The sequence below is a fragment of the Polypterus senegalus genome, chromosome 9, assembly GCF_016835505.1.
Source record: "Polypterus senegalus isolate Bchr_013 chromosome 9, ASM1683550v1, whole genome shotgun sequence".
NCBI classification, from domain to species: domain Eukaryota; kingdom Metazoa; phylum Chordata; class Cladistia; order Polypteriformes; family Polypteridae; genus Polypterus; species Polypterus senegalus.
Window position 1 is genome coordinate 14,523,102 of NC_053162.1, and position 27,424 is coordinate 14,550,525.

At 35.9% G+C, this 27,424-nt stretch overlaps 1 protein-coding gene across 1 annotated transcript in view; it reads right to left on the reverse strand.

The window, feature by feature from the left end:
* Window positions 1-2,799: 2,799 nt before the first annotated feature.
* LOC120535121 overlaps window positions 2,800-27,424 on the reverse strand; it is a 52,515-nt gene continuing 27,890 nt past the window's right edge. Inside the window, exons 3-4 of the mRNA XM_039762719.1 lie at window positions 3,999-4,055; window positions 2,800-3,665 (exon numbers count right to left, since the gene is read on the reverse strand). Of these exons, the coding sequence (XP_039618653.1) occupies window positions 3,265-3,665; window positions 3,999-4,055 (458 nt within the window). The 3' untranslated portion in view covers window positions 2,800-3,264. The remainder of the gene's footprint in view (window positions 3,666-3,998; window positions 4,056-27,424) is intronic.

A 27,424-nucleotide genomic window follows, 5' to 3' on the forward strand; every position in this document is an offset into this window, starting at 1 on the left:
TATAATATAGACAATGTGAAGGTCACAAATGCTTTTCAGAAATGCAACTAAGAATTCCGTTAGAGTGGTTGGATACAGAAAATTGTGAACTTGAAGTCAACCTTCTGTGGTTGACAGTAAATGTGAAGGAAATGCAAATACAAGTGTAAGGTGGAATATTTAGTGAAATGCAATTACAGAGATTATGCAATGTTAGTTTGAATTTTACTGGAAATTACTTAACACATTCTAAACCCGTGGTACAATACAATTCTGACATTAGCAGAGGCTTTTTCTGGTTGAAAGTCCATCCATCCATTTTCTAACCCGCTGAATCCGAATACAGGGTCACGGGGGTCTGCTGGAGCCAATCCCAGCCAACACATGGCACTAGGCAGGAACCAATCCCAGGCAGGGTGCCAACCCACCACAGGACACACACAAACACACCCACTAGGGCCAATTTAGAATCGCCAATCCACCTAACCTGCATGTCTTTGGATCGTGGGAGGAAACCCATGCAGACACGGGGAGAACATGCAAACTCCACGCAGGGAGGTCCTGGGAAGCGAACCCGGGTCTCCTAACTGCGAGGCAGCAGCGCTAACACTGCGCCACCGTGCCGCCCCTGGTTGAAAGTGAATTTGTTAATGAATGGTTCGATGGAAGTCATTTGACAACTTTGGCCACACTGATAACTCAGGAAACATCGTTTGATACTCTTATTTTTTCAAAAGTGTCACCATATACAAATTGACAGAAAAAAAAATAGAAGTATTGTATTGTGTTATATAAAGGCAAGAGAAAAGAGGAACACATGCCGTATATTTGGTAAATTAACAATTTGGTTTAATCTAAAACGAAAAAATAAAAAATCTCTTGCTTATATTTTAACTCAGTTTTAAAATTGTTCTAATTGGTTAAGTAGAAACTATCCCCTTTTGTTTATTTATGCATATACTTGGCATTGTTTGGACAGCTTGCAAATATTTTTCTCCACAAGTAGTAACAGCATTTATTTCTATAGCACATTTTCATGCACAGGACGTAGCTCAGAGTGTTTTACAAGATGCCAATGTTATAAGAAAAGAAAAACAAATTAGGTAAGAATAATAATGAATTTGTAATAATAAATCAATAGAGCTTGCATAACATAGATATATAGTTATTAGAAAGGTAGAGTCTGTATCATATCATATTGTAAGTCTCTATAGATATGTTCAGATGGCAAGGAGCAAAAAATGGAAAAAAAACTCCAGATTAGCTGGAGAAAAGAATCTGTAGAGGCTCCAAAAAACCACCAAGCCTGCACTGGGCAATCTACCAAACATAAACTTATTCTTAAGTCATTCCTCATTGCTTCCAGACTTTGTCCCAGAGGATTCAACGCAATGAATCTCGTGGACAGATGGGGTACTCGCCTTCACGATTTCCTTTTTCGCTTATAACCTCAGTTTTTCCCTCCGAATGATTCATTTTGACTGTACTACAAATCAGTCTTTTGATTTTTGTAATTATTGTTTTATTAATAATGTACTGAACAATATATGGAAATACTTAGAAATTTCAGAAAATTCCTGGAAGCATTTATTTTTTAAGCATTTGTGATGATACAGCAGTTATGCAGTGTTTTTAGCATGTAGCTTAGTTTGGTGACATTTATACTCAGGTATAATGTATGTATGTATGTATGTATGTATGTATGAAGTGGATTTTGTAAACAAATAATGTTGGTTCAAATCCATAAAATACATGTTAAAATAAATACACAAGTTTTTCATTAACATAAATGTATTTTAGATGTGAAAGCATAATGATTTTACTTTGAAAAGTCTCTTGTTTATGTAATTAAAAAAAGAAAACTCCTACAATTTTATATACGTTATGAAAGAAATCTTACCAATTTTTTGTCTAAAATTCTTGTCTGGAGGATATGAAAAAGTTAAGGTATCCATTTTCATACCCTGCTTTTTCTAGCATATTCTCACAGGAGGCCACAGCTTATCCCAGTGGTGTGTAGCTCAAAATAAATGCCAACCCCAAATGTGCAAACTTTTGCACACACCCTCACTAGACTAATTTACAGCCACTGGTCAAACTAAATTCTTGTTTTATTTTTCTGAAGAAACATGTTGGCAAATCATCGAAAGATGTTAGAACTAAACTTAAACCAGGTAGTACAAAAAAGAAGGCAAAAACTGGATCAAGAAAACAGAGCAACTTGAACTGAAGCTGTCAAACAATTTGAGTTGTAAAAAAATCTATTAACATAAGACATAAGAGGTACTAATGTCACATATAAAAAAATAAAGCTGTAAACTTTGTTTAATGGGCGGCACAGTGGTAGCACTGTTGCCACGCAATAAAGAGACCCGGGTTCGCTTCCTGGGTTCTCCCTGCGTGGAGTTTGCATGTTCTCCCCTTGTCTGCGTGGATTTTCTCCCACAGTCCAAAGACATGCAGGTTAGGTGCATTGGTGATCCTAAATTGTCCCTAGTGTGTGTTTGGTGTGTGTGTGTGCCCTGTGGTGGGCTGGCACCCTGCCCGGGGTTTGTTCCTGCATGATTGGCTCCAGCAAACCCACATAACCCTGTGTTAGGATATAGCAGGTTGGAAACTGACTGACTGACTAGAACTTAATTATCTGTGATTTTGGTACATAAACTTTAAAGCTGAAAGAACTTGTACAAATGATTGAAGAAAATAAATATTGATAGTTAACATAGCAACACAGTGATATTTCTATTTGAAAGTCAGTCAGATCATAAAAATTGTATAGAATATGGAGAGAGAAAAAAAATATATATTTTTTTCTTCAGTGTTTTTTTTAAATATTTAGTGGAAGACTAATAAATAACAAGAATGGTGTCTTGACATTTAACAGCAACAACTTCTACATTTTGTTCCTATACATAATGTTCTGCATTTCCATTTTTATTTTTTGGTCACTCATTGCAGATTTAATTTTAGGATGGAGAAAAATTTTGTTCTTTTTGCACTTATGTCTCTGAAATAAAAATCCTGAGGAATATACTGTAAATCTTCATTAAGCTGCATCTGTTTAGATCTGAAAATAAATTTTATTTCGGTACAAATCTCAATTTTATTTGAGGATTTCAGTTAGGTTAATCAAAACTACATTATGTCATAAAAATGGAAATGCACAATAAAACATACCGCACACGTTTTGAAGAAAATCAGAAAAAATAGTTATCTAGAGTGCTATGCTTATTAGAGATAGACTGAAATGATAACCAGTTTATCTGCAATACAATGTTCTCTGCTTTATTCCATGCTTTCTATAAGATCACAGTATTTAAAAGCCATTAGATATGTATGTTTAGGGTTATGATGCATATCCACTTTCTCTGAGGGTTTTGCCTGCACTGTTATGTTATCTCCTTTCTTAAGCTGCAGGAAAACTGCACTGCTTACAGAGTCTGTGCTGGTTCCATTAACTGTTTCTGGGCATTTGTTCTTATATGTAGCCGAATAATGTTCTGCCCTATTATAAAGTAAGAGTACACTTATTTCAGAACAATTGCAAGGTTTATGAAATGAGATCTGGAAGTAAATTAAATAAATTCCATCTTCTTCAGCAGTCAGTAATGTTTTATTTACAGACATATTTTGATGCATAGATTCCTCCAATCGCCATACTACTGCCTCATTCTCCATTTCAACACCTGTAACAATATTAAACAAATAAGTAGACTTTATGAACAGTAACATATACAGATTAAAGTACTTTAAAGTACACTTATAATATCTTTTTTTATTATTTCCATAATAAACTTTTCTGATAGTCAAAATTATTTGTGTATGGAATGAAAAACGTCCATTGTAACGTACATCCAGTGATACCTGTTACTATGTAGATTGTAAGCAGTGCTTGTCATGCAGTAATGGCTTTTTTTAGGTTCTTTGTTTTTAACAGATTTAAAAATTCATATTTCAACAGAAGGAAACTATACTGGAATTCACTTAGAAAAACAAACAAAACTGTAAAAGGTACTTACCAGAAACAAAAATATATGCCTTGTACTGCTTTTTTGCGAAGTTCAGTAGAAATACATCTATACAAGGGAATAAAATAAGTTATCTTAATATATTAATATTTAAACATATTTATATGCAGTTAAGAACAACAAAGATAAAATTGGCTGAACAGCTCAGATTTATGATGATGCTCTTACTAGAAAGAACCCCACAATTCAAAAAGGTGCCGTCATCTTCATTTGAAGCTGCCTTACATTTAACCTTGACAGTTTTGTTAAAAAAGACATGGTGTATTACTATGAACAGCTGTTCTTTTTTCATTAAAAATAATTTATATGTTAAAAAATTATTATTTCTTACTGCAGAAGACCCTATTATTGATGTAATGGAGGAAAAGTGCAGTATCTAGTTTGACTAAATCAGGATGTAAGTGATAATGTTTCATTTTCTTATTAGTTTTGTTTTTTATTTGTTTTTTTCACTTTTGTGGGGTGTAGCCATTTTGCTGCTATGACACTCTGTGACACTAGGCGTGAGAGCTGTGCAACCTGTGATGACATGATAGTTGGTTATTTATACCAGGACCATTTGTTAAGTGGTACCTGAACTTTGGACAAATAAAGAAATAATATTTGCAGGAGAATTATATTCTTAATCAATATAAAGAAGAAAATTTAAAAAAAAACAGAAAAGTTGGTTTTGAGCAGTGATTGTGAATTACTTTGGTAATTTGTTTTATTGTGTTTTAACCCATGTGTATCTAATGTTTCTCTGTACTTGCCCTTTAAATGTTCTCTCTAAAATTTTTCAGAACTAGTATCAGTAGTTAGACAGTTAGCAACTATTTATATTTTTCTTCTACATTAGAATATTTTTTTGATATTTCTAACAAGTTAAAAATTTGCTGAAACCTGCTACACTCTATCCATCTTTTTTCTGATCCTGCCTATTCATATTGTGAATCTGGAGTCTGTTGAGGCAGAATTTAAATGCAAGACAGGAACCAGAGCTTGAAATTCCTTTTTGAAATCTGGAGAGTGGGGCTGTTTCCTTCTTAAATTTATAAATTTAACACAAAGGAGGGTATCCGACTCCAGTAGAGGAATTAAACTGTTTTTTGTTTCAAAATTCCACAGTTTAAAAAGCTCTTTGATTTTAATATTTCAGACAATTTATTGTTACAATTTATTCTTTCTGATGTTTATAGTAGTTTCCAAAATAGTAGGAGATAAAAGTTTTACTGGAGGAGCTCTGTAATTTTAGTTTCATCCGAATCACTCAATAACTTAAAACGGACTGCACAGACACATCTCAATAAAAATTACAGAGACTTCTGCCCTGTATAAACAGTCCGTAAAAATAAACATGATAAACTAGCCCTGTATGTCAGTAAGTCTATCATTTTAGCGATTTAAACTACAATAAATTACAGAGGTCATCCAGTAATAAAACATTACCCAGGTCTTAAGTGGGAAAAAAAAGAATTTTCGCTGTACTCTTGTAGTCCTCCTTGAGCGTGCTGAATAACGGGAGTGTTTGGGTAAGTCAAAGGGATGGGTGTTGACAATATCCCTTCAGAGCCCTGTAGGCCCGCTAATATTCAAAATTTATATAGAAAAGTGGGAGTGGATGCGGGGCTGCCCTTCTTGGAGGTGCAAACAGCCAGATTGGTTTTATAACTAGGAGTTGTTTATGTGATCTAAACTGACTACAGAGACGAGGGAAATGCCACTGCAGAGTACCAGGGTGTCACTACCTCATTTACACATTCCACTAATCCCGCCTGAATATATCTTAAAAATGACACAGGTCCTACTGTAATATGTTTAAATCTAATCCCATTGGATGGTCCCAGTTGTAAAGGAAACTTTAAATAAAGCCACCACAAGATACGTTTCCTCGACTCTTGCTGCACATTTGAACAGCTAATTGCAAACGTAAACAATCAACAAGAAAAGTAATCATTTCCTAAGTAACTCATTTGGCATAATTATAAATTAGTGATTTAAAAAATCAACTATTCTTGCAACAAATAAGAAACAGTGCTTACCAGACAAATATGTGTGCAAAATTCACACATTTAAATGAGAATTGGCTGGAAATACTAACTTTGTGCAATATACACTGAATTATGCTCTGAACTTACAGACCAGAGAACAAACCCTGAATAGGGTTGCAGTTTATTTCATTAATATTGCTAGAGTGCCATAGTGTATAGGTAAATGTTAACTGAAGAAAATGCTTTATTTCTTTTTTCAGGTTAGCTGTTTTAAAATAAACTTTTGTGCATATGTTTAATTTGTTTTTCTCTAAGACAAGATAACACTTTATTAATCACTGAAGGTAAATTTAGGATTTCAATAAATAAAAACGCAGACAACAAAATAACTAAGCTTCTGTAACAAGCTGCTGCTGCTATGGCGCCATCTTAGGACTCAGACCTAGTGCAGTCAGTATTTTGTATGACAAATATATCTTTAAGTAACCTGCTGGATATCTGTTTTAAAAATTTAGAAAACAGAAGTTTGGTTTATGAAATAAAGCCCATTTCTTAACACTTAAGTATTCATTTTGCTTTTGATATTTACAGCCCTTCAGATGTCTTAATGTAGGGCTTAACTCCATTATTAGCATTAGCATTACCCTAGGAAATTGCTTACATGACTATCAAAGGATTGTTAGAAGCATTGGGTGCCGCCGTCAACATGGCACAAGACTCGGTACAACCTCAAGGAGAATTACATTGGCAAACCTAGTTGATCTTACCATGATAGCATGAACAGTAAAATTATATTGGAATGTAGCAGTATGCGTAATGTCCCAGAAGTAGATACCAACTTAAAATATTGTTACATTTTTTTGCCTAAAACAAGCCAAAAATGTAACAAAAATAAATTAGTAACCAAAAACAGCTAGAAAAATTCTAGGTGTAGTTGTGGGCAAAACCAGTAAAAGAAAATTCATACAATACAGTCGTATTACAGTCCTAAAGAGGATTCGAAAAAACATAGCCTTTTCAAAAAAATTTTAAAAGAGAGTGCCTTTACACATTAGGTAAAAAGACAAGGCTCTAGTCTGAAATGAGGCTACCACATACAAGATTATCTTTAAGGCAGCTTTTAAGGCATCAGACACTCCAGCTAACATACACATATATGCAGTTTAATATTCCTTTAAAAGGGCAGCTTCATCCCACTATTGCAGCATTTCATATAAAAATAAGGTATCTTTAATTTGCATTGTTTTACTCAGCTTTGTTCACCACAACTGTGATAACCTATTGGTATCAATTTCAGGCACAAAGCCTGTTTAACTTATTTCAATAGTGAATTTGTGGTGGCTTCAAATCTAAATAAATATATAAAATAAAAGCATACATGTAATATATCACTTTGGTCCTGATAAGAAATACACTGTAACACAATAAATAACATTGACTGCTGGACTTGACTGTAATTTATTAAGAGGTTCAACTTAATCAGTTTCTTCAGAAAGATTTACTTTGATTGCAATTTCTGATGGGCTGTTTTTTTCCCTTCTTTTTTTCCTAATGAATATGGACATATCTGGGTTGTAGTATATAAAGGAGACTGTGAAAAACAAATTGCAGCATATTCTGGCACAGCTTTCAGATGTTTAAATTGTAAGGCTCTCTGTGTCTTACAGGATTTAATGTAAAATTATTTTAATAATCTATAAAGCTTTAAATGACCTTCCACCAGACTGCATAGGTGACCTTCTCCGTCACTATGCTCCGGTTCACCACTTGTTGTGCCCCACACTAACCTGCACTCCATGGGTGACAGGGCCTTCAGCTTTGTAGTGCCAAGACTTTGGAATGACCTCCCTAATTTATATGGATCAGCTGACTCAATATATTCTTTTAAAAAAACAACTTAAAACTAATTTGTTCAGGAAGGCGTTTAACATAATATTCTGACCCTTCTGTCAGTTTACCTCTCTGTCCAGATGCTCAGGATAATTTATGAGTGTTATATCACGAATTATGTTATTTGTTCAGTGTTTTATTTTAGTGTTGAATTTGTATTTTACCCTGGTTTGCTACCTATTATTCTATTTAATGTTCTGTACATCCTTGTACATTATCTGTTAGTGGTCTATGCAAATATTATTTGTATCCAATTGTTACATATACTCTGTTCTTCTTTCTAAGCCGCTGTAAAGTGCCTTGAGCATGGGAAAAGTGCTATATAAATAAAATGTATTATTATTGTTATTACAAAATATTTACTTTTGAGATGCAAAAGTAAAATAATAACACAACTGTAAGGTGCTTTACACATTTACATCATAAAACTATAACACTGACAAGTATGAAAAAATGATTATTAAATAACTAGCAAAATACCCGCGCTTCGCAGCGGAGAAGTAGTGTGTTAAAGAAGCAATGAAAAAGAAAAGGAAACATTTTGAAAATAACGTAACATGATTGTCAATGTAATTGTTTTGTCACTGTTGTGAGTGATGAGTGTTGTTGTCATATATATATATATATATATATATATACACACACACATAAACATATATATATATACATATCTATACATATACACATATATATATATACATATATATCTACATATATACACATACATATACACACACACATAAATACATAGACACACAAATACATATATATATACATACATACACACACACATATATAAACATATATATACATATACATACATATCTACATATATACACACACAGCTATTTCGTATCAGTGCAATACACTGCTTGTTAAAACGGATAACTCCCGCTCTTACGTGCAAGTCTGCGTGGATATTATGAACTATCATATTTGTTCAAGTTCTATTTAAATTTTAAATAGAAGGAATTTTTATTTAGTCGACAGAAATATCTTTGGTAGGAATGGTAAAAACAGACAGGAATATTATTCGTGAATAAATCAACTCAAACCTTAAACAACTTATAATATTTTGCTCTCCATAAAAATTTATCCTGTCTAAATTATACAAGTTAGAAATAAAGTAAACGTTAAAAGAACAAACATTCACATTTCTTTACTCTTATGTAATTTTATATAAAAAATAAACTTAGATTTTAAATATCCCAAAAGATTTTGCTCTCCATAAAAATATATCCTGTCAAAATGATACAAATTCAAATATGAACATGCTGCATAACAAAACCTAGAAATATAAATGAAATGTGTTCTTTTCAGCAATAACAAATCAAATCATTCAGTTTTCTTTGCTCATATGTCATTTTAGAGCTGGACGCCTGGCATCTTTTTTTGGCCACAGGTTCGTTTATGTTTGGTGTGAGGTTCTGTGTTGTGGAGATTCTCAGGATGGATTGCAGGTGCTCATCAGTGAGGCGACTCCTGTGTGCTGTTTGTTAGTCTTTATCACTGAGAAGAGCTTCTCACACAGATATGTGCTACCAAACATGCATAAGGTTCGAGCCGCATGTAGACGGACTTTTTTTGTTCTTCGAAGTCACCAAAGCGCCGTGCAAACTCAGTGCGCTCAGTTTATCAGCAAAGTGCGATTTGGGAACACCGTAGTGACGACTTGGTTTAACATTACTTGGCAACAGGGAAAGTGAGGCAAGGTGCACTGGTGCATTTGTGTCTCCCATAAAAGCAGCTTCACTTGAAATCACTTTGTGATTGTGCACGGGTTAAAACGTCCGCTGAAGTGTCAGATTCTTATTTAATTATGCTGCTTTCTGTATCTTCTGCATTGCATTCAGGTTAACCTGATGTTTTGTCTCATAGTGCCGTCTTAGATTAAATTCTGTAATTACAGCCACATTAGCTCCACAAATGAGACACACGGGTTTAGTAAACATATACTCAGCCTCCCATCGGTTTTTAAAGGCTCTATTTTCAGAATCAACTTTTCTCTTCAGCATCGTGTGAGCTAGCTTCGCAATAACTTGATTAACTCGGTAAGTGTTCGCAAGGCAGCTGAAGCGCTGCATTATGGGATCTGTAGTTTATTGTGTTACCAGCGCTTCATATACCCGGCTTTAATAACAATAATACAGTATATAAAATGATCTCGGGCGGATATAATTACACGCCGGGCGGATGTGGCCCGCGCCCTTGAGTTTGACACATATGGACTAAATAGAACTTGAAAAGATATATTTTTCAAATGTGATCGCGCAATTCAGATAGAGTTGACGCAAGACTACAGCCTGCATGCCTCAATGAGTCATCCTCCCTCGCTCTTACTTTTTACCGCTCATCTAATGAATACACTGAGTATGGCTTTACCAAAACAATCATTGATGGCTAATAAAGTATCCATTATTCAATATGTAGATCGGGTTATATATATATATATATATATATATATATATATATATACATATATATATATATATATATATATATATATATATATATATATATATATATATATATATATATATATATATATATATATATATATATATATATCCGTCGCATCGGAGAAGTAGTGTGTTAAAAAGCTATGAAAAGAAAAGGGAACATTTTAAAAATAACGTAACATGACTGTCAATATACAGTATTTGTTTTGTGAGTGTTGCTGTCATCAAGGATTTGATTATTATTATTTCTTTCAATCAGGTTCGTATTTGTAGGATGTGTTGTGTTCAAGTTACATTCCGTGTTTGTCAATCGTTGTAAAGATGACAGGTTTCATTCATCGATTCGTTTCTTACTGCATCAATAAACAGCTCGTCTTCTTCTTTATCTGAGACCCGACACACTGCATGCACGGGTTTTTACACTGTCTTCCTTTAGCGGGACATTGACTTTTTCCAACGTGTGCTTTGTTTTGGATTTATGAATATGCTTGTATGTATCAAACGCTTCATATTTTTTGCTGCCTTTTCAATTGTGTAATTCGGTTTTTGTTCAGCACTCTTTGGAACTGTTGCTTTTATCTGTGCACTCGCCAGTTCACGTGAGCCGCTCGGTGTACATGCATCGAAGTTTCCCAGCTGTGCTGGTGCCATCTCGTGCTATGTCCATGGCTGTATTTAATGTCACCTTAGTCCTGGCACTTAAAACTTTCTCTTGCATTTTCGCTGAGTTTGTACCAAACACCACCCTGACCATCTCATCTTCCTCTGCATAAGCACAGTCCTTAACCCGTGAATATTTAGTGGGAGTTTGCTATTGGATTGCCGCTGACGGACGGCCTTATATGGGCAGGCACTAAATTACAAACGCCAGCGGCAGCCTGTCTATGAACTTAATTTAAAGTGTAGGTTTACATCGTGCTTTGTTTCCGAAGTAGCAGAAGTCATGAATATGGTTGTATATGTCACTGCCGCTTCTTATTGTTTCGCTGCCTTCTCAATTATATAATGCATGTTTTCTTCAGCGCTTTTTTTAGGTCTTCCTGGTTTTCTATGTACTGCGTGATTACGTGGGAGGCGTGATGATGTCACACTAAACTCCCCCGGGCATTGAAGCTCATCTCCATTACAGTAAATGGAGAAAAACTGCTTCCAGTTATGACCATTACACGTAGAATTTCGATATAAAACCTGCCCAACTTTTGTAAGGAAGCTGTAAGGAATGAACCTGCCAAATTTCAGCCTTCCACCCACACGGGAAGTTGGAGAATTAGTGATGAGTCAGTGAGTGAGTGAGTGAGTGAGTGAGTGAGTGAGGGCTTTGCCTTTTATTAGTATAGATAACACAAAGCTAACTTATACTGTACATTGAAAACAGTAAACAGTGTATTTTGAAAACAAGAAAATAATTTGAAATAAGATTCTACAGGGCTTTATTTAGAGGTTTAATGCATTATTTATTTATTTTTTTAATTACTAATTTTATTGTAATCATTCCATAAAAAATCGATCAATTTTTACAAAAAATAGGATTGAGAACAAGTCGACCCCCACCCCTGAGATAGAGAGCATGGCCAAAGGGGTAAAACATAAGGCTTGTAAACATACCCAAATTGATGAGCTTAATAGGCCAATAGAGATGAATGGAGAAGTAAAAGAAATGTGGAGATAATTGCTTCCTCGGTGCTTTAAGAGCTTATCTATACTGATAAAAGGCTGCGCTCTCACTGATTTACTGACTCATCACTAATTCTCCAACTTCCCGTGTAGGTAGAAGGCTGAAATTTGGCAGGCTCATTCCTTACAGCTTACTTACAAAAGTTAATCAGGTTTCGTTTAGAAAAACTACGTTTAATGGTCATAATAGTCGACAACGTTCCTATTTATGGCCCCAACTTCACGAAATCTGGTAGGCGGCTTCCCTGTGCTAACCGAAACCAATGTACGTACTTATTTCGGTGGTATGATGCCAATGTCGGCTGCCATATTGAACTTTCCAACGTCACTAATTCTCCAACTTCCCGTGTAAGTAGAAGGCTGAAATTTGGCAGGCTCATTCCTTACAGCTTACTTACAAAAGTTAAGCAGGTTTCATTTAGAAATTCTACACGTAACGGTCAGCAACATTCACTATGTTAAACTTTCTTATTTATAGCCCCATCTTCATGAAATTTGGTAGGTGGCTTCCCTGCGCTAACCGAAACCGATGTACATACTTATTTTGGTGGTATGATGCCACTGACGGCCACCATATTGAACTTTCCAACGGTCTTTGTTACCTATGGGCCCATCTTCAAGAAATTTGGTACGCGGGTTCCCAATGCTAACTGAATCCTACTTACGTACATATATACGTCCATAGCCTGCAGCTCGGTCACCGTGTGAGGTGCCGTTGGGTCCCCCATCTCCACACCTCCTACGTTGTTGGCTGCTTGCCTATATAAGGCCGTCTGTCGATTCGGTCTCTTCATTCCCTTCCTTGCTTCGCCACGTTATTCACGTCTCCCTGCTGATAACTGCAGCCTTTTTATTTAATCCACGGCTTCTCCGCTGTTTTATTGTTCGTTTATTATGATTATAGTTATTGTATAGGTATTTTAGACTTAGGTATTTTAGTTTACATTGTTCAGGTACTCATTTCCTTTATCGTTCCAACCGTACCCCCATTAACATGTCTATCGAGGTGATCACCATTGATCAAAGAACTGTCACTTACCGAGTGGTTTTCATGCCTGGAGATGGCGCCTGCCTTTTCCATTCTCTGTGTTACATATTGCACGGCCATATCAGGCTCACTCTTGATATCCGGAGGAACATTGTGTCTTATGTATTGAATGACTGGGACAGGTTCAAGGTGTTGACTGATGATGGTACAGGAGATAATTATACTACACAGGAGCACTAGAAGAGTGAAATGCTTAAGCCTTTCACCTATGGTTCTGCATGTGAGTTGATGGCTGCCGCAGAATTGTTCAGTTGTCACTTTCAAGTGTACCGAAATGGAAAAAATATTTTATACCTTTGGACAACCACCAATGCCTCTTAAACATCTTAGATTCACAGGTGACGATTTGAGTAGTGGACACTTTGATGTTTATGAATGTTTAAAATCTCAAAAGCTGGATACGAAGTTATTGATGAAACCGGTTGTATGCTTCCAACACTTGACAGATGCCGAATATCACTTCAACACAACAAGTCCTGAAAATACTAATGTAATTGAAGCAAACCATGAAACTCAAACCAATTATGACAGCAGCAATCCAAGCTTTGAGATTTGAGGCAAGATTGCTTTTCACATGGCCAACTGTATGTTGCATGCTCAAGAGTAAGTTCAGCGCACAGCTTGGTCATATTACAACCGGAGGGCCGAACTGACAAACTGGCATACAAAGAGATCCTTAACAAATAATTATTGGTATATTTTCCCCTCAATTTAAAAAGGTTTACTTTTCTTCTTCAAAAAAAAATTTAAGGCAGTACTTCGCCGCTACGAAGCGCGGGTATTTTGCTAGTTCTAAAATATTATTGATTAGATCCTGCCATGTTTTCAAAAAATCTGTACAGATCCTCTAACTGAATATTTGATTTTTTCCAATTTCAAATAGTATAACACACCTGTTTCCCACTGACTTATAAGAGGAGAGTTAGGATTCTTCCAGTTTAGCAAAATAAGTCAGCGTGCCAAAAGTGTAGTGAATGCAATCACAGTTTGTTTGTACTTCTCCACTTTACACTCATCTGGAAGAACACCAAACATAGCTGTTAAAGGGTTAGGAGGGATTGTGACACCAAGGCTGTCTGAAAGGTAATTACAAATTTTGGTCCAAAATGATGTTAATTTGGTGCAGGCCCAAAACATGTGACCCAGTGAGGCTGGGAATTGATTGCAGCGTTCGCAGGTTGGATCTTGCCCTGGAAACATTTTGGACAGTTTCAGGCGAGACAGATGTGCTTGATATATAATTTTGAGTTGAATAATTATATGCTTTGCAGATATGGAGCTCAAGTGAATTCTCTGCATTGCTACCTTCCACTCATTTTCTGATATATTGATTAAGAAATCTTTTTCCCATTGTCCTCTTGGATCTTTGAAAGGGAGGGACTGTAAAATAATTTTATATATTGCAGAGATGGTGTCTAAGTCCTTGAAATTGAGCAATATTTTTTCCAGCATGGATGAGGGTGCAAGATGAGGAAAATCGGGCAGGTTCTGTTTAACAAAGTTCCTAATTTGAAGATAGTGAAAGATAACTGAAAAGTTATACAGTATTTGTACTGTAATTGTTCATAAGATGCAAAGATGTTGTCTATATAAAGATCTCTAAGCAAAATCCCAAATTTTTTCCATATATTAAAGACTGCATATGTTTGTGAGGGTTGAAAGAGGTGGTTCTCTTGCAAAGGTGCCACAGATAAAAGCTTCTCCATCTTAAAATGCTTTCTACATTGGTTCCATATTCTGAGTGAGTGGAGCACAATTGGGTTATTACTATAGTGGCGATAACTTGCATTTATTGGGGCACAAAGCAGGGACTATAAAGAAGTACTTAAGGATTTTACTTCTATTGCGGACCAGGCCTGTGTATGTTCATCTATTTGTGTCCAGGTTATTATAGCTTGTATGTTTGCTGCCCAGTAAAACTGAAAGTTGGGTAGAGCCATGCCACCTTCTGCCTTAGGTCTTTGTAGGGTCGCTCTTTGGATATATGGATGTTTTGAGTTCCAAATAAATGAGGTTATTGTTGAATCTAATTGCTTAAAAAATGATTTATTGATGTATATTGTAATGTTTTTAAATAAAAAAAGAAGCTTAGGAAGAATATTCATCTTAACAACGTTAATTCTTCCAGCTAGAGTGAGATGAAGGGTTGACCATCTATGCAAGTCTTGCTTATTTTTTCCATGCAGATGGCGAAGTTTTGTTGATAAAGAGCTTTGTGTTTACTTGTGATGTTTACCCCGAGGTATTTAAACTAATCTACAGTGATAAAAGGTAGGGTGTCTAATCTAATATTCTATGCTTGAGAATTTACTGGAAAGAGTACACTTTTATTCAGATTAATTCTGAGAGCAGAGATGTTTTGAAATTCTGTAAGTGCGGTTAAGACTGCAGGCACAGAATTTTGTGGGTCTGATATATACAGTACCATATCATCTGCATATAGAGAAATTTTCTGTTCCAGTCCTTCTCTGATAATCCCATTTATCTGATCAGCATTTCGACAGTGAAACCGCCAGTGGTTCAATGGCAATTGCAAATAGCAGTGGTGACAAGGGGCATCCTTGTTTGGTACCACGTTCTAGTTTAAAGTAGTCTGAACAAATGTTGTTAATACAAACTGAAGCTTCTGGATTGGTATACAGTAGTTTGATCCATGCAAAAATGTTTGGGCCAAAACCAAATTTCTCTAATGTAGTGAAAAGGTATTTCCATTCAATCATGTCAAATGCTTTTTCTGCATCTAATGATAATAGTATTTTATTGATTTTTTTTATTTTTGTTGTTCTTTTGTTTTGGCAAAAATTATGCTTCATACACAAGTGATTGTGTATATGTAGGGATCTGCTGCATCTTCATATTGTATGTATCTAAAAATATTAATATATTTAGAGTTTTTTCACTGGGAGTATTATATAAGGAAAAAAATAATCTTCAAGAACTTCATAAAGATGAAGTTATAAAAATAAATCTACATTTAATATACACTGAATAAGCAAAAGTACACAATAAAGTATATGACTATTATGAACCTGTACTTTTATGAGTTTTTCTCCCTTTACCTAAAATGAAAATGTTAGAAATATACCATGTATTGTCAGCAGTTTCATTTCCTTAGCAAACTGCATTTATCTAATATTATAACAGCTGAAATGAAAGAATGAGCTTCAAAAACATTTTGGCATTTACTTTTGTTTGAAATATAATTCAGTCTTTCGGTTCTAGGTATATGTAAACAATATCAAATAAGAAAACCTTCCTTTTTCCAGGTCTTTGTCTACGATAAAGGTGCTGATTTCAGATCTATAATGTAAATGTATAGCAATCCTTTTTTAAATCTTAACCCCATTTCCCCTGCACAATAGTCAATCTTTTATTGAAACAAACTTTGAATAGATTAGAAAATACTAAAAAGCTAGACGTAATTCTTCACAATGTTTGTATAAAACATACTAAACTAAGAAATAAAATTTTTTCAGCAGAAGTAATGAGGGGTTACACAATGTTTGAACACCTGCGAAAAAGCTCCTTAAGAAAGGTACACGTGATAAAGACTTCTAAATAGTCACCACTAACTTCAGCCCAGTTAATGTGCAATTCATGATCTGCATATATTTAAAAGGAAAATATTCTCTGTATCTTCCATTCTCATAAGGTGGCTCTGATTCATACATCTATCTCTTAACCCAAACTATCCTTGTCTATTCTTTTACTTCTGCAGTGGTCTGAAAGAAGCCAAATTTCCATGTCCTCTGTAAAATATGTAGTTATTTAATTAACCCTACACCTCTTAGTATGTTGTACATGTAGCTATTGCCTTTCTAAGTTAAAAACTTAGCTGTTAGTTACCAAAGAAAATTATCACGCTAGAATTATTGTGCTGATTGTTTGGACAGATGATGTCCAAGTTGAACACTCTCTCAGAGGTGAACACACAAAGCTACCTTCTTTTCTGCAACAGTTATCATTGGCATTTTTAGGTGCACAAATGTTCAAGTAAAATTTGTAACTCCTCCAGTGTTTCCTGGATCTTCTCCTCATAAACTGTGACTGGTTCATCCCCTGTGGGAGACAAATGGGGTCATCCTAATATACTGTATATTTAAACTACATAAACTGCCTCCTTTGATGTAGTAAAGTAGGAATTCTTTTGCTAAGGTCTACTTTATTGTTTAATTCCTCGCCCTGTTATGAATTATGATTCAAGTCAGTTTACTGCAGCTTTGAAAGAATACATCTGAATAGTAACAGAGTTCATATATTACCCAGCTCATTTTAAACATCCCAGTATGTGCCATGAAAGTGACACGGTACACATTATATTACCAGTATGTGCCTGTATTTTAACTGACTTAAGAAAGTGAATTGCATTGGGTTCTTTAAATATTATCAGAGGTGTATTCATAATTTTAGCACAATAAAATCTTACACACAACTCTTACACTTCAGACTAAGGAAGAATTTTATTGGACTGTTGAAAAAGGCTATTGAGATTTTGAGCTAAAATCAGATTTTTTTGTTCTTTCCTGTTCTAACTTCTTGTCTATTTAAAGACTGTTCTGCTTTTTACTTTTGATTAGCTACGTTTCTCTGTCCATTCTTTAACTTTTAGCTTATTACAGTAACATTTAATGCAGACTTCCACTGAATCAAAGTTTTATAGTATGATCTCTCTCATGACTCACCTTTAGTAGGACACTGGGAATTAGAACAGAGAAATTTGTTAAATATTGCATCTGGTGGTTAACAATGAAAAGTCATATAAAACAATACAGTATGTTGCTGCCTGTAAGGTTTGTAACCTTAACAGATCAGAGCCTGGTACTCTCATGGAACTATTTTACCAATAGTTTAGCAATATCAGCCAAGTTTGAGAGAACATATCACTAAATTTATTTTAGACTTTTCTCCATGGCATGGTCATAATGATATTTTTTATATGGTAGATTTTTTTTAACTAAAAATGCTGATATTGTGCTTTTATATAGTCGACCTTTTACAGAAAATGTGCTGATTTTGTTGTGGGAAAAGGGTATGTCTCACTACATTTGACATCTGCCTGAGAGTTCTGTCTCTTCTTGAGTTCCTTAGTTTATTGATCTGTTCAAGAGTAGTAAGGTTGCTCCAGTGTATTAAATATAGTTGGTTTTGCCAAGTCATTTAAAAGTTCATCCTACCTTCCTTATGTCATGTTTGAAACCTGTCCGGACATATTCTTTGCCTAAAATGGACTCTTCACCTCCTACTGAGATTGAGAATGAATAGGAATATTAGGTTTAGTCTATTTTGTAATAAAAAAAAACCAATTGTGTGTTTTATTTAGCACATTGGCACAGTCGAGGTCCAAAAAAACAGTTTTGGGTTGCTGCATTGGATTTTTATGCTCCAAACTTATTATAAGATTTTTGTTTTCATTTATCTTTTGTGTCCTGATGGATGTGTTTGAAACTAAGGCATTAAGGTTTAACGGTTAACATTTTGTCATGCCTGTTGGTGTTGTTTCTGATTATTTTTGCATTGTTTGCATTGTCTATGGTTATGTATTGTTTTTCAGGGGCATGGCCAACTTGTTTGTGGTTGCCAGATTGATTGATGTCATATGATTGGTTCACTCAGTTATTCTCAGCTCTATTAATGATGACATCACAGATGCGCAGATTTTCCTTGTTTTGGGATAAACAAAAAATAACAAATGTTATGACTTGCGATTCTTTTGTTTTATTAAGTGTATTTTGAATGTTGGTAATGTTTCCTGTGAGTATGACTTTTGTGCTTTGGCTTTAGACACAAGGTCATGTAGTTTGATTTCTCTTTTTGGACCTCATTGTTTTCTTGTCACAATTTCATTGTGCGTTTTGGCAGCCAGACAGCACCTTGAAAGTACAATAATCTGTACATGTGCGGCACAGTGTTAATGTTGTTAGTGATACTCTTATACTGGTGCATCTCACACTCACTACCATGCTGCTTTCAAGATTTTATAAGTCTTTAGTGTTGCACATTCACATTGAATTCCACAAACATACACACCCTGTGGTAAAATACATGCCTTCCTGTTTTAGTGGTACTGTATGTATATGCACATGTGAAGCTGTGACTGATTTAACAGACAGTAAGGGGAGACATGCAAAAAAGAGAAGTCGGTTTTCAACCACAAAAAGGAAAACTTAAAGTATACTTCATCTTCACAAAATGTTTTTTCAGATTCCTTCTGTTACTTTGAAGTAAATTCTTCAACAAGTACACAGAGACACAGTTGGAAACTTGTTAAGAATAAATTTCACACAAATATTAGAAAGTGTTTCTTAACACAAACAGCCATAGACACATGGAATGAATTACCCCATATTGTGGTAGAGAACAGGCCCTTAGTGGCCTTCAGATCTCATCTTGATGTTATTTTGGAGAATCTAAGCAGGACTACCTGTAGAAAGCTTGTTGGTCTGAATTTCCTGTTTCCATCAAAGCTCACCTAATGTTCTAATTACCAAGCCTATGAAGTAGAGTATAACTAGTGGTCTCTGCTGAACTTCTAATCTCTGGCCATTATTATTTTTACTTATTACAGTTTTTTTTCTTTACAATTGTTAAACCTTACACTTTTCTTCTGTTTGTTCAGCTGGATACAATCTTATTAATATTAAGGTTTCTTTGCTTTCTCAGTTCACCATTACAAGAAAATATCTGTGTGACACAACTAGTGAAGAATTACGAACTCAGTTAAGCTCTCTTTTTTCAGTCTTTCTCTTTGATGATTTTAATATTTATTGTGAATTTTGTGCATGTCAGTTAACCAAGGATATTTTTTATCCCAGCTTGCCTCTTTTGACTGGGTGCAGAATGTTCTTGTATAGTGCTTGAGCCTGTACTTAGTGAAGATCATTATACAAAAATAAACTAAATTGAACTGAATTTTCCTATCTACCTTTGTAGTTGTATACCCTATATCTGCACATCTGTTGCTGGTCACGTGATGCTGGTAAACTTATAATACCCCAAAACTAACCTATGCAGTGAGGGTGACAGAATTTTCAGCTAAATTGTACCCAGATTTTGGGATGGCCTTTCTAAATTAAGGGAACACATAAATCACACATTGGATTTCGATGAACAGAATATTCAAGTGGAAAATCTTTACTGAGTAATACTGTGTAATTTGTTGAGAACAAAATGATGTAACAATGGTCAATAAAAAAACAAAATCATCGACCCATTGAGGGCTGGATTCAACATCACAATGAAAATCAAAGTCAAAAATTTAAATCGTAGGATGATCCAACTTGTGTTAATTTCATCACGGCAAATTATATTGTGACTCAGTAGTGTGTGTGGCCCCCATATGCCTGTATGCTACCCCTTGTATTAGGGCATCAGTAAGTTCCTGGACAGTCTCTGGTGCTTTTTGGCAGTGTTGGATGCACTAATTCATAATGTCCCAGAGGTTCTCAGTTGGATTCAGTTTTGGGGAACATGCAGGCCACTCAATAGCATCAGTGACTTCTACATCCAGGAACTGCCTACATACTCTGGCTACATGATGAGGAACCCAGGGCCCACTGCACCAGTGTAGGATCTGACAATGGGTTTGAGGATTTCATCTTAGTACCATTGTCTAACACGTAGAGGTCTCTCTGTCCCACCAAGGCTATGCCTTCCCAGACCATCACTGACCCACCGCTACACTGGTCATGCTGGGTGATGTTACAGACTACATAACATTCCCCACAGTGTCTGCAGAGTCTTTCACATGTGCTCAGTGTGAACCTGCTCTCATCTGTGAAGAGAAAAGGGCACCAATGGCAGAGCTGCCAATCGTGGTATTCTCTGGCGAATGCCAGTTGAGCTGCAGATAATGAGCTGTGAGCACAGGTCACATTAGAGGATGCTGGGCCCCCATGACACCCTCATGGAGTCTGTTTCTGACAATTTGGACAGAAACGCACACCAGTAGCCAGCTGGAGGTCATATTGTAGGTCTCTGGCAGTGCTCTTCCTGTTCCTCCTCATACAAAGAAGCAGATACCTGCTGTTGGGTTGATGCCCCACTATGGCACTGTGCAGCTCTGCTCATGTAACGGCCGATCTCCTGGTATCTCCAACATGCTCTTGAGACTGTGCTGGGGGGCATAGCAAACCTTCTTGTGATGGCATATATATGGATGTGCCATCCTGCAGAAGCTGGACTATCTGTGCAGCCAGAATCGGATGCTGGTACCGCCTCATGCTACCGGTAGTGATAAGGACACTAGCAAAGTGCAAAACTAGAGAAGGGTCTGTCAGGAAGGATAAGGAGCGAGCAATTGTCTGTGGCCACCACCTGCAAAATGATTCCTTTGTTGGGGGTTTGTCTTGCTGTTGCCTCTGCAGTGCACCTGCGTAATCTGTATATCCTTCTTCTGCTTTTGGCTTATTGTATTATATACTTGTATTCTTTTGTTTATTTCAACAAGCGTATATGGTATATAAGTGTTCCCTTTATTAAGTGTACTAGTTAATATTGTATTGATACTAGAATAATGCACTAATTGTGAAATTGATCAGAATAGATATATATTGGAATTTCACAATAGGTAGTACTGTTCAGTTATAGTGCGTGTGAGGGATCTCTGTTTCACCTTCCATCCAGGACTCCAGAAACATGAAGAGATCTATATAATTTCATAAACTGGTGAAAATCAAATTAAATAACGTTCACTTTCTCTTGTGGTTTGGATGTGGTGATAAAGTATTTTTCAACAAATAACCAAAACATGCTTGCTGCAACAAACCACATAATACAATTTATTTATAATATAAGGGTAATAGAAGATGAGTACATCCAAGTATATGTCCAGGAAGAAGGGTGGTGTAGAAGGACAACATTGGACTGGTATCCCAACTTGGTTGGGAGTTGACTCCTTTCCTGGAAAGGAGGACAAAATGATGGAAGAATCAGGGCAGTTAGCTATACGGAGTATGTACTTCTTACTAACATGTTCTTGTTGGGGCTCTTTTGGTTTCTTTCCGCAACTGTTGCTTTTATTTATTAATTATTTTAACCCTGCTTACCTTAAGGCAGTGTTTTTCAACTTCTTCCCTGGAGTGGAACCCTGCGCAAATGCTTACCTTGCTCACAGAACCCTGTGCAATTATCCACCAGTATGTCCTATATCATTAGGACTTTTTCGGCGGAACCCTTGGTTAGCACTGGGTTCCGTGGAACTCCGGTTGAAAAACACTGCCTTAAGGCCATGTCACATTACATGGTTTTTCCAGTGATTTTCAGTTGTAGACTTCATTTGCATAATCTTAGTGAGTTGGATCTAGTCGCAGTGATCTTCTGTGATTGTCAATCGGGTAGTCGGACATACTTAGTGACTTAGTCCAACTAGTCTGCAGGTTGCCCCAACAAAATCAAACTGGTTTACCTTTGTCTTATATTGCTGAGGCAGGCTATGTGTGCATGAGAGCTGACAACCAATGAAAGCTCACCTAGAAGTACAAAACATATAATGCAGTGTCAAGGAATAATGAACAAAAGTGTTTTGTAGTCCATAATCAGAAGAGAGAACGGTCTGTCTAATGTATTGTGTTTTTACGTACCACTACAGAATAGAAAAAAGAAAAGAAAAAAGTTCATATATTGTGGATGAATTCTCTGTACTTGGAAACCTTTTGCACGAGAACTGGCTATGTCAGGCAGCATGCTATTCAATGTTAGAGAAAGTGGCAAGTTCACAATACTTTGGAAATGTGAAACTATGCTTGAAAGTCTGCACACAGTTGCAAATTTGAAATAATTTGTGATTTCTAGTTGTGTAATATATGCTCCAATGACAAGATCAGCAACTTTAATCACGTTTGACATCCCCTCTGACTAGAAGTTGTGTAATCTGATATCAAGGACAAAATGGATGAGGTCTCCAGTAACTGTGACAGCCACTTGTGGAGCTTTAACAAAAGGACTGATCTTTGTCATAGTACTTTGGTGTGGTTTTGGTGGTGTTAGTTGTTCTTGCCTGTGACCCTATTCTTACGTTTTAGCCCTAATTCCTATTATCCTTGTTGGTTCTCCTTTGGCTTTAAAATTTACTGAGTGTTAGTAAGCTTTCAGTTATAGATTTGTTCTCTTTGCTTTTTTGTATTGTATTGCTTTAACAGTTCAGTTATTTTGCCATTAAATTCTGAGTGTGGGAGCTGCCCTTTATGTTGTAATCTTCTATAAATATAAAAGTCAGTGTATGTGTGTTTGTGTATGTATGTATGTTCCAGCATCACTTCCGAATAGCTGGAGCGATTTTCATGAAACTTGGTACATATGTTTCTCATTGGTCAACTAAAAATACTGCAGGGTGAAATCAACCCTAACCCACCCCCTTCTGGGTAGGGTGGGGGATCTTGCAGTCTTGTGTGCATGTTATCATCCAGTTGACACTCGGAACAATCACCAGAAGGCGAACTGGAGGTGACTGCCAGCATCCTTTATGTTTAAGCACCACCGTGCCCCTGTTGCTTTTATTTTTACTTTTAAAGTTGTGCTTTTTTTAATTATATTTTTCTCAAATAATTAAAACAAAACACTTTATTTTCCTCCCAGGCAACACTGGGTATTTCAGTTAGTATTTTAGTATTGTATAAATCAAAGTATTTGGTGAAGGTTTTCCATAGCATTTTTTTCAGTTCTTGTTTTGTAGTTTTCTATTCCTTCCTGTTTAGGCTAGATTAATTGTATTTTTAATACATTTTTGGGACTGTTCTTCTGTTAATTTGCTTTTCTTTGTTTCCTAAATAGTTTTTTTATTATTGTTTTTTGCTTTAATTATGTTTGTACTTTATCATTATTTTTTGTGTTAAAGATAATTAGTTTCTTTGTTAAATATTTTATCATTTTTATTTTGAGAAAGGATTACATCTCTTGGCAAATAGTAACTAAGTAGGTGGGTTTTTATTTGTGATGGGCTGGCCTCTGGAAGGTTAATTTCGGTCCAAGCCTAAAACAATAAGTACAACAGCACACACAGAATACAACATATACACATATTATATACAATATACGAACAGTTAAATGTCACTATGACTGGCTGTTGACTAACCTTATGATAGCATTATAAAATCAAACCCCAAACAACACTTTCCAATCCCATCCCAATTCCAACCTGAAAACACTGTCCAGAGTGAGAAAGACATCAGGTATACTCCACCATCAAAATAAGCAACAGCAAACTAGAAAAAGAAGACGCTGAATCAGAACGTATGTAATCAAGTTACTGGTTTGTTGGGGAGACAGTAGTAACAGTAGGGTTTGGTTTTATGTTTTTACAATAATGTCCTGGGTAAATAACAACAGTAAACATGATAAATGTGGGAAATATCATAATTTCAGGTATTAAACAGAAGAAAAGGTTGTTAAAAGAATTTACAGTGAGAAGTCAAGCAAAATATAAGCATAGCAAATATAATCAATAATTAGTACATTGTTGTGATTTGTGCTTTGTGTTGATACTGTATATAGTAAAAATGTATGTTATTTAAATACCTTTTATGATCATTTTTATTGAATCAAAATGTGTACACACAACACATGTAAACTAGCCATGTCAAATAGATACCTCAATTAGAGCCTAGTAAAAGCAAAAGTAGACTAATGTATAGGTAAAGGGGAAGAAAACATTAGGGAAATAGGCAGCAGGCATTATTAGTTTCCTGAGTAGGCTACAAAAAAAAAACAACAAAGGCAGACAAGCCTGATTGATTTGGGATATGGGTAGTTCAAGGCAGATTAAACACAAAACTTAGGGACATCAGTTGTTAAAAGTGACAAGCTCTGGGGTTTTACATTGAGATGCAATAAATAATTTGGCACAATGTATGTAAACAATCATATGATTTGAGTAGGCATCTTCTTTCAAACCATGACGTGTGCATGTGATTTAATACATTAACCGGCATTTTAATATAGTTGTATTCAAATCATATGATCTTTTTTTATTCACCTCCAAGTCCTACATTCCATTGGTCCTGTCAGGTTTAGCACATTACAATCTTGGATTAGCATCTTCATGTACAGTGCATCCGGAAAGTATTCACAGTGCATCACTTTTTCCACATTTTGTTATGTTACAGCCTTATGCCAAAATGGATTAAATTAATTTTTTTCCTCAGAATTCTACACACAACACCTCATAATGACAACGTGAAAAAAGTTTACTTGAGGTTTTTGCAAATTTATTAAAAATAAAAAAAATGAGAAAGCACATGTACATAAGTATTCACAGCCTTTGTCATGAAGCTCAAAATTGAACTCAGGTGCATCCTGTTTCCCCTGATCATCCTTGAGATGTTTCTGCAGCTTAATTGGAGTCCACCTGTGGTAAATTCAGTTGATTGGATATGATTTGGAAAGGCACACACCTGTCTATGGAAGGTCCCCCAGTTGACAGTTCATGTCAGAGCACAAACCAAGCATGAAGTCAAAGGAATTGTTTGTAGACCTCTGGGACAGGATTGTCTCGCGGCACAAATCTGGGGAAGGTTACAGAAAAATTTCTGTTGCTTTGAAGGTCCCAATGAGCACAGTGGCCTCCATCATCTATAAGTGGAAGAGGTTTGAAACCACCAGGACTCTTCCTAGAGCTGGCCGACCATCTAAACTGAGTGATCGGGGGAGAAGGGCCTTAGTCAGGGAGGTGACCAAGAACCCGATGGTCACTCTGTCAGAGTCCCACCTGGAGTTTGCCAAAAGGCACCTGAAGGACTCTCAGACCATGAGAAACAAAATTCTCTGTTCTGATGAGATAAAGATTAAACTCTTTGGTTTGAATACCAGGTCACGCTTGGAGGAAACCAGGCACCGCTCATCACCAGACTAATACCATCTCTACAGTGAAGCATGGTGGTGGCAGCATCATGCTGTGGGGATGTTTTTCAGTGACAGGCTGGGGGACTAGTCAGGATAAAGGGAAAGATGACTGCAGCAATGTACAGAGACATCCTGGATGAAAACCTGCTCCATAGCACTCTTGACCTCAGACTGGGGTGACGGTTCATCTTTCAGCAGGACAACGACCCTAAGCACAGAGCCAAGATATCAAAGGAGTGGCTTCAGGACAACTCTGTGAATGTCCTTGAGTGGCCCAGGCAGAGCCCAGACTTGAATCCGATTGAACATCTCTGGAGAGATCTTAAAATGGCTGTGTACCGACGCTTCCCATCCAACCTGATGGAGCTTGAAAGGTGCTGCAAAGAGGAATGTGCGAAATTGGCCAAGGATAGGTGTGCCAAGCTTGTGGCATCAGATTCAAAAAGACTTGAGGCTGTAATTGATGCCAAAGGTGCATCGACAAAGTATTGAGCAAAGGCTGTGAATACTTATGGACATGTGATTTCTCAGTTTTTTTATTTTTAATAAATTTGCAAAAACCTCAAGTAAATTTGTTTCACGTTGTTATTATGGGGTGTTGTGTGTAGAATTCTGAGAAAAAAAATGAATTTAGTCCATTTTGGAATAAGGCTGTAACATAACAAAATGTGGAAAAAGTGATGCGCTGTGAATACTTTCCAGATGCACTGTAATACAAAGAAAGAGAGCTGACTGTTTATTCTTGCATTTGCATACACTGATGGTCTGCTCTGTCTGTAAAAATGTTTGAGTGAGCTGCTTTCCAGTGCTGTACTTTTTGCTGGCAGCTTGCGCTGTCCACAGTGTATGATATTGCATGTCTAGCTTCCACATATCAAATTAATGCTAGCTATGTACTGTTTATTTCAGGCTGTGTGAAAACCATTGTGATGCCATTTCAGACAACTTTATATTTGTTGTTTATCTAACTAAAATAACTAGAGGACTGATAGTTTGGTCTATTATTTTCTGTGTCACATATAATACACAGACATTAATAACTGACATTAATAATAAATACCCAGTGATACAATTGTAGCTCAGGAAGAAATCCCCAGATAATTAAATTGGTTCAAGTAATGGTCTCAGAAAAAGCTTGTAGGTTGGAGAGAAACTCTGCCAGAGGGCTTTTTGTTTTCATTTGGGAAATTCAGATGTAAAGTCACACAGTTAGGAGTAAGTTTTACTTACTAGCAGTAAATAAAACCAAAGTGAAAAACAAGATGTGAGATGTAAATGGAGAAAGATAAAAAAAATTGAACAAGAAATTATGTTGGTCAAGAGCAAAACAATTTTAGGAGAGATTAATTTTAATATACAAAGAACAGAAGAGCATATTATATAAAGTCAACAATCCTAAAGTTGACCTTTTATAATACATCCACCATGGTGTCACATGTGATATAATTTATGACAAGTTTAATGAAATTAAACTGATGATAATTTTACAAACTAGATAATAAATAATAAAAAAGACTGATGAGTGATAAGTGAAATAGTGGG